Source organism: Gobio gobio (genome assembly GCF_949357685.1).
Source record: "Gobio gobio genome assembly, chromosome: 10".
NCBI lineage: Eukaryota > Metazoa > Chordata > Actinopteri > Cypriniformes > Gobionidae > Gobio > Gobio gobio.
The window spans coordinates 42,306,927-42,319,767 of record NC_137116.1 but is presented as its reverse complement, the minus strand read 5'-3'; the positions used below and the strand labels follow the sequence as shown (position 1 = coordinate 42,319,767).

General features: G+C 37.7%; 1 protein-coding gene across 1 annotated transcript in view; it reads right to left on the bottom strand.

The window, feature by feature from the left end:
- iqsec2a (IQ motif and Sec7 domain ArfGEF 2a) overlaps positions 1-6,451 on the bottom strand; it is a gene marked incomplete at its 5' end in the record, with an annotated part of 37,665 nt that extends 31,214 nt beyond the window's left edge. The window contains one exon of the mRNA XM_079826341.1: positions 6,387-6,451. Coding sequence (XP_079682467.1) covers positions 6,387-6,451 — 65 coding nt within the window. The remainder of the gene's footprint in view (positions 1-6,386) is intronic.
- Between the last annotated feature and the right edge of the window lie 6,390 nt (positions 6,452-12,841).

Here is a 12,841-nt window from a genome sequence, read left to right as displayed (position 1 = left end):
TGCTGGAGAATAATACTGCTGCCTGTCACGACACAGAGCGCTGTATGCTCTCGCTTTTTTGCACAACCTCAAGCAGCCTGTCATTTACACCAAACCGGATCACAGCTTCAGCAGCACAGAAGAGAGAAACTCTGACGACATGAACGTTTCAGGCTTAAAATAGCAGGACTGCTGAAAACACAAAAGTAACACTACTTTGAACTCCAGAGATCAGTCTGAAGAAGACGAATGTTCAAGGAAGATTAATAATGTCATCGTTTAGTGTCTAAATATAGACAGTAGGCAAATAATCTAATTGAAACAAAACCAGTTTATAAAACTAGGCTTTATAAACTTCAAATGGAGCTGATCCAAATATATTAAATAGCGTGTTAAAGAGAAGAAGTCAGTATCATATTATATCATTTGTTATTACAATCACAATTGATTCATCCTAGAAACTTGAATCATTTGATCAAAAAAATTGTTCAATAATTTATCATTTTATAACTGAATACATTTTCAAATGAATAATTTAGACACATTTTGAAACCGGAGCATTTAACTAAATATTTACATTCAAAAAATGTTAAATTAAAGCATGCGTGTAAGCCAAGTTAAGTTAGCAACATGAGAAGAAAGCTTTCTTTCCATATTTCTAGACATGTTAGAAAGGCACAACATGCCAATTATTCACTGATGTGCCTAACTTCTTCAGTCAGCTGACTCAAGTCTCTTTCTCTGACAGGGCTGACAAGCTTCTCACTGCTATGGTAACTATATGCCACTTCATATGTGCAGAAATGTGTTTGTAATGAATGTGATGCACTAGAGAGAGACATACACAGTGAATATAGATTGACAAAAATCTGTGCATGTACGGTAATAACATAAATATAGTCGGAAGGATAAACTGAATTAGTGTGAGTAAAGATAAAGCAGCTGTGGCTCAAATCTAATGCATTAAACAGAAAGGAAAGGACCAAGGCTGATATTACAGTGGGATATATAGCCGGGGGTTAAAAAAAAAGACAAAGAGAGGGTGAGAGAAAGGTCAAAGCTCAGAAGAAATATTTAGCATTCTGAACTCATATACCACTCAAAGACTGTAACTAACCACTATGCTCAAAATTTGGGGTGGGCGATATGACCAAAATCTTATTTCCCAATATGAGTAATTTTATTTCAAGATAACGATAAACATTACAATATAGTTATTTTTTCTTTAAATAAGGTTATGACATCAACATTTTTTGATACCATAATTTTTGTCACCAATTAATAAAAATAAAAAAACAAGCTTACTGACAAGTAGGCCTAAACAGTCAGTGATAAAATAAGAACAAATAAACTAATTACAAGCAATAGGACAATTTACAATAGAACAAAGACACAAATGAAATAGACCTACCTGAAAAACTTCAAGCACTAGAAATAAGAAATACTACATAAATCGTGTTAAGTTATCAAATGTATAAAAAAGAAAGAAAAAAAAAACACTGCATAGTCTTCACTATGTAAATTAAATATTAGTGGTGGGACGTTATCAGCATTAACGTGAGACTCTTATCGGGCGATAAAAAAAATATTGCCGTTAATCTATTCTCAAAGTTGGGTTGGGAGCTGGGTCTATACTACGCAAGCTATGATGACTTTCACCTTGATATTTTAGTGCGGATGTATACCAAGCCGAATTGCACTGTAGGGGGCGAGAGAACGAGTCTTCGAACCTGTGTGTATGCCTACTAGTGTTGTCAAAAATATTGTTATTTCGCTATGTATCGAAACTGAAATATCTGAAATGATACGATACTCATTTTCTTCAGTATCGATATCAGCTGTACTCTCCTCTCCGACCGACAGTGAGTTGACACGCACCCGCCTCCTCTCATTCAGTCCGTTTAATCCTCTGAACATTGCAAACGGGTGTTCTGCTGGATTTATTCTTCATGTCAGCGTGTTAGTATTGGTGTGACCGGTCTGAATTTAGCGCGGGGTTGCACATAACGTTAATTCTACTAATTCCCCCAGATTTCGTGCTCGCATCTGAAGCGCACACACACATACCATAATAAAGCCGCCTCTGACATACAAGTGCAAAAATGAGCTCCTTTTTCCAGCTTATTAATGGTCAAATACACTCAAAAATGTCTCAATGCCCATCTTGGTGAGTTTTAACGTAAACACAGTCGTAACCAGCTCACAGGAACAGTGGGATCCATGCGTGCGTCAGGTCTTAAAGGAACAGAAGTTATTTATTATTCAAACTACAAAAAGACAAACGATCACTTACGAGCACACATATTCTGAATGCCCTCGGCAGAATTCAAATGAGCCATTTTAATCTAGATTAATTCCAAGATTACAGTGAGATTAATCTAGATTAAAAAAAATGTATCTATGCCCACCACTATTAAATATACATTTATTGTCATTAAAGTTACAAAAGTGATTCAGTCAAGATTAACATTAATGTCAGATGACAGCAGGTTTATTAGGCTGCTGTCACTTTAAGAGCGAATGCATGGATCCAATATACTGATTCACTTGTTTCCTTTCTCAACTATTTACGTTCACTTAAGCCATAAATACTTGCGAAGACAGGCATTTTGACACGTGTGTATTTGACTGCTCAAGCCCAATAAGTCGGCAAAAACAACTTTCAAGTTCAGTACTCACGCCCTCTATGAGCATCAATTTTAGCAATATGAGTTCTCTTTCGCTGCGTATTGCTCTTCAACAGTTTAAAATCACTTTAAAATTGCGATGCTTAAAAACGCATTCAAATGATAAGCTTTTGTGACGGCAGAGCACAACAACATCATGTGAGCGATAGAGACGATAGTCCAAAATCTATACTGGTTGACAAATTTCTACCAGTTTATCTACCAATATATCGCCCACCCCTAAGCTCAATGTTCCAAAGTTCAAAATGCTAAAGGTATGCTCAAAGATTCAATTTAGCATTAAACTGTTGGATAATAGTTGGTCAGAGTATGAATCTGAAGGTGTTGCACATGAATAACAGCCTGCTTTATAGTTATACTCACTTACTATCGTGCAACTAGAGTGATGAAGCACTTAATAAATAATTCCTTATTGCAATGGATGACAGTCGTCCAGATCTTTCCATCATGACGGCGACAGTAAGGGGGGAAAAAAAAACTACAAGACCAACTTGCTGGCAGAACACTTGCTGAAGAACAGTGATTCTCTCTCACATACTCAGTCTCTCGCTGCCTCTTGACAGCGTTGTAACTCTCAGCCGCCTGTAAAACAGCTGAAATCTCTCCAGCACTATTTAAACCCCTCACACGAGAGGACTAACGGATTCAGGAGACCCCCCGCCAGCTGAAAAATAGAGAGAGCGAGAGAGAGAGAGAGAGAGAGAGAGAGAGAGAGAACACCACAGCCAGTTTCTGCCCAATGTACTAAAGAGTATATCATGCTTTTTTTGGCAGGACTCAACTCTAGCTGCTGTATCCGATTCTTCAGTACCAGTGTGAGAACATGAGGTTTGAAGCATTATGGAACACAGCATGTTCCTTCAGCCAGGGGCGTTTTATGAAGAAGCAACAGAGGCAGCACCTCCTCCTTATTTGGAAGAAAAAATAATTGACAGTACAATAAGAGACAGGAAGAGACAGCATCGGTCATACTCCCCTCTCATGATCAGCGGGACACCGGTAGAGAGAGTGAGCAGCTTCAAATACCTGGGTGTGAACATCTCCGAGGATCTGACCTGGACTACACACATCCAGACACAGGTGAAAAAAGCCTGGCAAAGACTGTACCACCTGCGCCAGCTGAGGAAATTCAGGGTTTCACCAGCCATCCTGAAAACTTTCTATCGAGGGGCGATAGAAAGTGTCCTGACTCAGTGCATCACAGCGTGGTACGGGAACAGCACCAGTCACGATTCCAAAGCCCTGCAAAGAGTGGTGCGCTTATCCGAGCGCATCTCAGGCTCAGCTCTCCCGTCTCTGCAGGACATCTACACCAAACGCTGCAGAGGTAGAGCTACTAAAATCATCAGAGACATTAATCACCCTGCAAACTCTCACTTCACCCTGCTGCCATCTGGTAAGCGCTTCCGTAGCCTGATGGCAAAGACTGAAAGACTCAGGAGGAGTTTCTTCCCCCAGGCCATCAGACTCCTGAACTCAGTCACGTGACTTCACTTCACCCCCGCACACACATAAACATCCAGTTTAAACATTAACATCCACATACTGCCATTGCACTGCACTTTACCTTCCTATTGTTACTGCGTAACAACCTGTAATAAACCTTGCACATTATACTTCTTTATATATACATATATATATATATTTATGTTAACCACTTATTTCTAAGTCTACAGTTTATCTCACTTATCATATCCACTTATTTTTTTATATTTTTATATTTTAATTTTTATATTTTTATTTTTATCTTATTTCCTATTTTTATCTTTTACTTGATTTATTTATAATTCTACTTATGTTAATACTTTTTATTCTAATTTTATTCTATTTCTATTTTAATTTCTTGTAACTGTTATTTGCACTGTCCATGGAGCGGACCTGTTTACATTTCACTGCCAGTTGTATATTGTGTATATAACTGTGTATGTGACAAATAAAACTCTTGAATCTTGAATAATAAAACAAAACTACGATTGGCCGATAAACCTGTCCATGTGATAATAACTACCTCTCATGTTCAAAATCGATCCCTAAATTTATCTAAATCAGACATACTAGTGTAATGGCCCGTGACATTACGTCATATCTGGGTTACCCTCGAGTTTTACTTCTGTAGAAACTGTATGAGTGTTATTAGACAGGTGAGTAACTGTTTGGATATTGACAGAAAATATTGTTATATAGCTCAACACAGTTAGTCTTATTGTTTGAATCTCGTTTTCTTGATTTACCACGAGTAACATGTTTGTACCATTTTGTCAAGTGGCTAACATAGCTTACTCAGAAAGAGCTTTAAAGTCATTTTCTCCACCATACAATACATTCAAAAAAATAATTGCATGCCATTAGCAAAACAAGTCATTCAGCTTTTATTAATATGACATTCTAATATCGATCTAGCTTACTGCAATGTGCAACAAGTGTCTCAAACCAGCCACCGAGCAAATGCAGAGTAAGGTTAACATAGCTTTCAACACTCTCAAATGTATTTTTAGTATGATTGTTTTGAACAAGTAAAACAGCGCCGCGTTACCCCACAGGTGAGGACGACAACTCCCATGATTCCACGCTCATTGTTATCGTTTTGAATAAGTGACCTTTAGTGGCAAAACTTACATACTGTGATTTTAATGAACAGGTTTTCTAATCAGTTTTCATGAAAGTGAGACCATTTTTACATATTTGTTGACTAATAATGGTCCAAAAAAAGGTGACTCTTAATAAAATTATCAAAATTATTTTTAAATGCTTACTGTAGGCCTATAGTAGTTAAATAGAGGACATTTAAAAAGTTTAAGACAAACTTGAATTTACTAAAAAAGTAGTATGCTAATATGCTTATAATAATGCTTATAACACCTAAATTCACAGGTTATTAAATGAACTAAAGTTTAATAATCACTGAATCAATACAAATACATTAATTTATAACAACAAAACTCATTTTATAGAATAAATCAGGTATATCTCTTTTTTTTCATTACAGTGGAGTTTTGGTTTCTTGTTAATAGTATAACATGGGCTCCAGAAACTGTGTAAAATCTAATTAAAATGGTTCATATACACTAGTCTAACAATAAACAAACAAACAGGCAAGGAACTGCTTCCTCGTTTCCAAAGACCACCACACTATCACCTTTAGTGCGTTCAAACAGGTTATACCAAATCCAAAGGACGACAGAAGCTTCAAAAATGTCATACTAAAATGTTTGAATACACAACAGCCATGTAAATATGTACAGTACAGCACTCGTAAACGAGGAAAAATGATTCAAGCGTGAGTCAGTATTCCTACACTTGTTTTCAAATGAGGGCAATCCTGTGTTGAGGGAACTTGTGACCTACAAGTCATTGCCAAGAACATGCATTCATAAACGGAGACCACTGCACAAGCTGATTAACTCTGTACATTACAGGTATTCACATAATAACATATCATTTAAATGCATAACTGGCTGTTTTTTGGTAGTGGTTTCTTCTGACTCGTTGGCCTCAAGCGTTTTCTCTGCGGCTAGAGATGCGCTTCCATTTACAATAAACAGGACTCGCGCGCACGCATATTGCGCGGTTTTTTACGTTGTTTTTCCAGTGATGCTTCATCACAGGGTCATTTAAATGAACGACTCTAACATAAATATATATTAAAATCCACTTAGCACGGCACAACAAACAATTCTAGCCAGTCGTGTCACCAAAAAAAATCATAACATTGCGTCTTACCAGTACACAAGCTTGTTATGAAGAATCGCTGGAGTCTTATCCGACGCACAGTTGATGCACCACATTGTTGCGAGAAACACGTCCGGATGCGCAAGCGCTATTTCATTTGATAGCTAATTTGGCTCGAGCGCTGACAGCGTCCCTCACGGCGTGCGCGCGGAGTGGGATTCACTTTAAAAGGCATGATTTGCGATTTCATGTGCTGTCATTAGCGAGGAGATGATGAGAAGCTCGTTCTCTCATCCTTGGCCACTCTCCTCCTCCTCCCCTCTCGTTCCATCTCTCTCTCTCTCTCCCCCAATCCTTTGAATCTCTTCAGGCTCGTGCAGCCAGCGTGACACAGCAGTAAGGGCGCGAAAACGCGTTTGCCAGCCGAGCTTGGCAAACCGCTTCCTGTTTGCAGCGCATGATCCACACCTCAGGCATCGTTGCTTCGACTCCTCTGACAGGCTCTGTTCGGTGCCATTAAGATCAATCAAAGTGTCATGTGACAATCTGTGTGAGTCACACCTCGATTCGTCGCGCGGTCCAGGGGAACCATATGGTGTCAATCTGGAGGTCAATTCTATCACTCAGTTCAAGCCACTTCGCAAAGTTCACTCTTAATAATAAAGGTTCCAAAAGAGCGTTTTTTTGCAGTGATGCCATAGTGGAACCATTTTGGGTTCCCTAAAGAACCTTTTTTTCTAGTGTGAAGAACATTTTAATAATCTGAAGAACACTTTTTTTCTCTCGATATAAAGAATCTTTTGTGCATTGGAAATGTAAAAGGTATTCATGGAACCATAGATGCCAATAAAGACCCTTTATTGTTAAAACTGTGGATGTATCACTCCACGTCTCTCTCCTAATTTTGCACATCTGACATTTAATTATTGTTTTGCATTTTGTCAGTAGACATAGTATAATGAAGTACGCTGAGAGAGACTTTTCAACCCACTCTGTTGTGACAAGTCTCTTCTTCTCTTATCTTGAGTCGTCTTGTTATGACAATGGCCAGCTCTGCCTCCATCTTTCACATGGACATCAAAACACAGGAGAGATTTGTGATATTTCTCTCTCTGTGTCTCCATCTTTCTCCCTGGCCTCAGGACAGCTTTATATAATTCATCATATTCCACATTAGCCACCATTTTGATGCCTTCTCCCCATGTTTGTCATCTGTCTCATTCTTCAGCACAAGCTGCTCAGTGTTCTGTTCACTTCATCTCTCCTGTGTCACTTTTTTTTAAGGGTTCATACGGTCAGGGTAAACCTGGAAGTATCGGGCCAGGGAGAATTGTTATTTCCAGGACAGGAAAAGTTTATTTCTTTTTGGATACTTCACAAATTCTTACTATAATTGGTACCTGATATACAATTGAAAATCCTAGTGGCAATCTTTGTAAAATTATATTATAAATACTGATGCACGGACCGTCCCAAGCATGGGTCGGGGCTCAGTGTGAGTTAGTGGAAGAGGGAGGGGGCATTAATTTAAATATGTGCATGTCCAAACTAAATTATATGTAGGGGAATTCTCATTTTTTCATTACCATTTAAAAAAAGAAACTAAAATTATGGCCTACATTTGTAAGAGTCTCATGACCTACATTTTGCCATTCATCACACTCTTGTGTGTTATTTTTAAGAACATGAATGAAAATGAATGAGTTGGCTAAATTACTGTCCATATTGCTAAAATGCAGGATAATAAACAGCAAGGGCATTGATAACAAATATTGGACGTGCTGCTTTTCATGTTCCTATGGATGTTTTGGCCTACTGTACATTAGTGTTGTAGTCAAGACCACCTAAACCGAGACCAAGACTTTGTGGGGTTGAGACCAAGACAGGGCGAGACAGAGTCAAGACCAAGACCAGACCAGCACTCCTTAAATTCATCTAAAAGATCCATATACTGTCTGAGAATTGACTAATATTTAATGAATATTAGTGTTGTAGTCAAGATGCTCGAATGCTCTGTTTGAAGGGGCGTGTCTGCTGTGAGACTCCAGTGAAAACGCCCACTGTTGTGATTGGCTGACATCTTTGAATATAAAGCTTTGTTGTGCAGCATAACAGTGTAATTCGTTATAACGGCAGTTTGGCCAAGTGTGCAGATACACTCGCGACGTGTGATTGACATATCCGAACATTATAAAGAGAGTGTTCTTTGATCGCTAATCTAGCATCTAATCACAATTTAAATAACAGATTTGTTTCATGCTACTAAGAGAAACGATGTGAAGTTGATCGTTTAGTCACTGGCTTGATTCACGGATGCATAAACAATTTAATAAAGAAAGTCTGTGTGAACTTGAATACTTAGCTACACATCAGAAACCACAGATCAGGCAGTAATGAACACTGTTACTCACTGTTTGTGGCGGTGCTGTCAAATCCATATCGTAAAAGCCTGTGCTGACATTGTGAGTAAAATAAACAATCCATTTTCTCCTAATTCTCTGGGCACCCTTCAAAGCAGAGGAAGGGGAGGTAACGTTTCCCCGTATGTCGACATATCTTCCGTATGTCGGAAGATTCCAGATTGGCTCGTCTGAGCTTTCATTTTCTCAAAGGCAGAGCAGGACACCCAGATCTCGGTTTACACCTATCAAAATTTCTAGCCACTTGGGGACCATATACAGGCTAGGGGAACTCATATTAATGTTAAGAACATAAAATGAAATGTTCATGCCAAGGGACCTTTAATTTAACATTAAAACATTAACATTTTATTCAACTGATTTGTTCAAAGCAGCCGTTTCATTTAATAACGAAACGTTGCCGAATTAGCAAAGACACAGTTTAAAATGTCATTTAATATTAACTTCTTGTTTATTGAACGTTTGTATAGATCAATATAATTTGCAATCACGCTTATATTCATGAAAACAGCTCTCTTGCTCTAGCGATATCGCTTAATTATATTCTATGTTATATATATATTAAAAAATCTCAGAATTTTGTGGGCATTTATATTCATTTTGGCCATTTTTGAGACAATGCTGCATTGATTTTGAACCCGGCAGCACAGTAACAAAAGAAATCACATTACAAAGAAGTCATTGATTGCATTTTAAGCTGTACGTTTTACATCAAATCACATTAATGATGTTAAATCAGACAATGCACCGGCAATTAAGTGATATCCTTGCAGTTGTGGTCTTGACTGGTCTTGAGATAAAATCCGAGTCCTCTAAGTCCGAGACCAAGACAAGACCGAGGAGAAATGCAGTCGAGACAGAGACAAGACCAAGACCATCAAAAAATGGTCTTAAAGGTAAAGTTCACCCAAAAATGAAAATTCTGTCATCATTTACTCACCCTCATGATGTTCCAAACCTGTATGAGTCTCTTTGTTCTGCTGAACACAAAAGAAGATATTTTGAAAAATGTTTGTAACAAAGCAGATAGAGCAACCATTGACTACCATAGTATTTTTTTTCCCTACTATGGTAGTTAATGGTTGCTCTCTCTGCTTGGTTACAAAGATTCTTCCAAATATCATCCTTTGTGTTCAGCAGAAGAAAGAAACTCATACAGGTTTGGAACAACTTGACGGTGAGTAAATGATGACAGAATTGTCATTTTCGGGTGAACTAACCCTTTAAGACTGGTCTCGAGTACAACAAGTATGCTGTACATTGTAAAAAAGGTTTTTTTTTTTTTTTTAAATGTGGAGAACAATATAAGAAAATACTATTTCAGTCTTTTAATACTTCATGTTTAATTCAGTGTGTAACTTGCCATTTCTTTCAAACTAATTGTGAAATTTACTAGCAATTTATGAGTGAAATTCTGAGTTTTTACAACGTTAAACTTTTTCAGTGTTGATATATTTTCAATTAAACCAATTAAAATTGCAGTTGTCAGTGGATGTATTTAAGAAATGAGGATGCATTTTCTTTTGTTCTTTCACTGGAACAGAAAGCCTCAGATGATCGATATAGTGCACATAAGAGCAAGACTAACAAAATGCATGATGGATGTTTAGGAAACCCCCTGAAAATGGTGCACAAGAATCACCTGTTGTGGCTCATTGAACACACTGGACGATTGCACATTCACCTTCTCTCTCTCACCCAAATTACAGTCATGCTTCATTTTACAAAATGAACAGAGCTCATATGCACAGCTAAGATTCATGCTTTCACACTGAGAAAACACATCACCGCAAATGCTCTCATTCTAGGTATACAGAACGAATTGCCACCAGACTCGTATTGCTCCTGCACACATTGATGAGTTGTCTATTTCATTACACAAATTGTTGAAACCATCCTATTGAAAAACTGTAGAGCTTCATACATCATCTCAATGTGCTTTGAGCTTCTACTCATGCAGCACTCAGTCTATTTTAATGTCACCAGGGCACCACATGATGCCTATCTCCACATGATTGGACAGACATGATGCTTCATGACTGTGCTCTATCGGCCTCCTGTGGTGGGCGGAGTCAACGTCAGTCTCCTCACATTTCCCCTTTCATGATTCCCAAAGAACAACGCTACAACGTGCTGCTGACTGCAATATTAATAAAGTCTAACTAGGTCATTTGAGCTTTCAGAAAGTCTCTGCTTCAGAATGCAGCAAGTTCAACCAGCTGAGAGGAATGGAGACATCACTTTATATTATGATTTCTGCATAATGAACACGAATGAAAGCATATTCATATCAAATTTTTATAATAGTGTACATATCAAAACCTGACAACTCAAGGAATAATAAAGAGAAAGGTTACACTTTATTATAAGTTGACATAGTTACACTACTTACTCACAGTGCTGAGTAATATTAATTAACTACATGTACTTATTATAGAGTTACGGTTAGGTTAAGGTTTGGTTTAGGGTTAGTTACTTGTAATTATGCATAATTTATTGTTATTACTATAGTAAGTACATGTAGTAATGTGTCACCTTAAAATGTTACCAAGTTACCAAATGTTACCACCTAAAAAGTGTTACCAAGAGAAAAAGAGAGCCACAAGAAAAATAAATTGTGGCATAAAATTGTGACATTATTTTAATGACAATCAAGCACAGTGTTCAAAAGTCTGGGATCTGTATTTTTTAAATCAAAAGTGACAGTAAAGACATTTCATTATACACACGATTTCTATTCCATGTAAACACTGTTCTTTTGTGCTCTTTATCTAAGAATCCTGAAAAAAGGCATCACTGTTTCCACAAAAATATTAAGCATCACAACTGTTTTCAACATTGATAATAATAATAATAAATGTTTCTTAAGCAGCAAAATCAGCATATTATAATGATTTCTGAAGTATCACGTGACACTGAAGACTGGAGTAATGATACTGAAAATTCAGTTTTGCCATCACAGGAATAAATTACATTTTAAAATATTACTGTTTTTACTGAATCTTTGAACAAATAATGTGCTTTTGTTCTAAATATAATTTATCATACATATAATTTATTAATTTTTTTCCCTTTAAGTTTGGAGTGAACGGAGACCTGGAAATGTTTTCATGATCTTGCTCCATAAATAATAAAGCATGACACTTTCAACCCTGTCTGTTCCTGCTTAATTATTTCCCACCATTTATTATTCTCGCTGTACTCTCCATTTGTCCATTACTGTAATTCTCTTGCTCATCATTTATCTTTCTCCATCTCCTTATCATCTCTTTGTAATCATACTGCCCCCTCTCTCTTTTTTTATCATTATCTCTATTTCCCCCGCTTCCACCCTTTATCCCTCCTTCTCGATGCTGTCACTCTCTCTGAAAGAGGCAGACTCAGAGAAGGGGAGAAGGGGGCGGGGATGAGAGGAGAGAGTTGCTTGGTGACGGTTGCTGAGAAACGGATGTGGGAGGGGTTGCAGTGAGCCAGAGTCAAGAGTGGCGTTGCCTTGGCGACCGAGGTTTCACACTGTCTTACAGGATTTGGCGCAAGATGGGAGGGATCACAGTACCTCTGAGGGGTTTGTAGCATCATATATCCACATATACAATATAAACATACACAAGTACACACATAAACACTAGAGCTAATCTTATTTTGAGGATAAAAGTAAAAAAGAATAACAAAAGCGGGGATGGCAATATGTACATTTTGATTTTTATAATGAAAATGCCGTAAAATATACAGCAGTTTAAATAATCGAAACAATTTGAAACCGGGCCAGAGGCTGCTTGTAAACAGATTAACTTACAATGCAGGTGATGCCTCATGAAATCACAATCTCTTAAAAGCAAAATTTTAGCGCCACCAAAAGGAATTGCGAAAATAATGATTATTTCCAAACAGGTTCCCCAAAACTCCATCTAGAGAAACAGGCACAAACAAAAATGGACTGTCACAGAGTCTGGACCCTATTTTAAAGATCTGAGCGCATGGTCTGAAGCGCACAGCGCAGGTGCACTTAGGGCGTGTCCGAATCCACTTTTGCTAGTTTAATGACAGAAAAAGTCTGCGCGCCAGGCGCATGGTCTAAAAGCGATG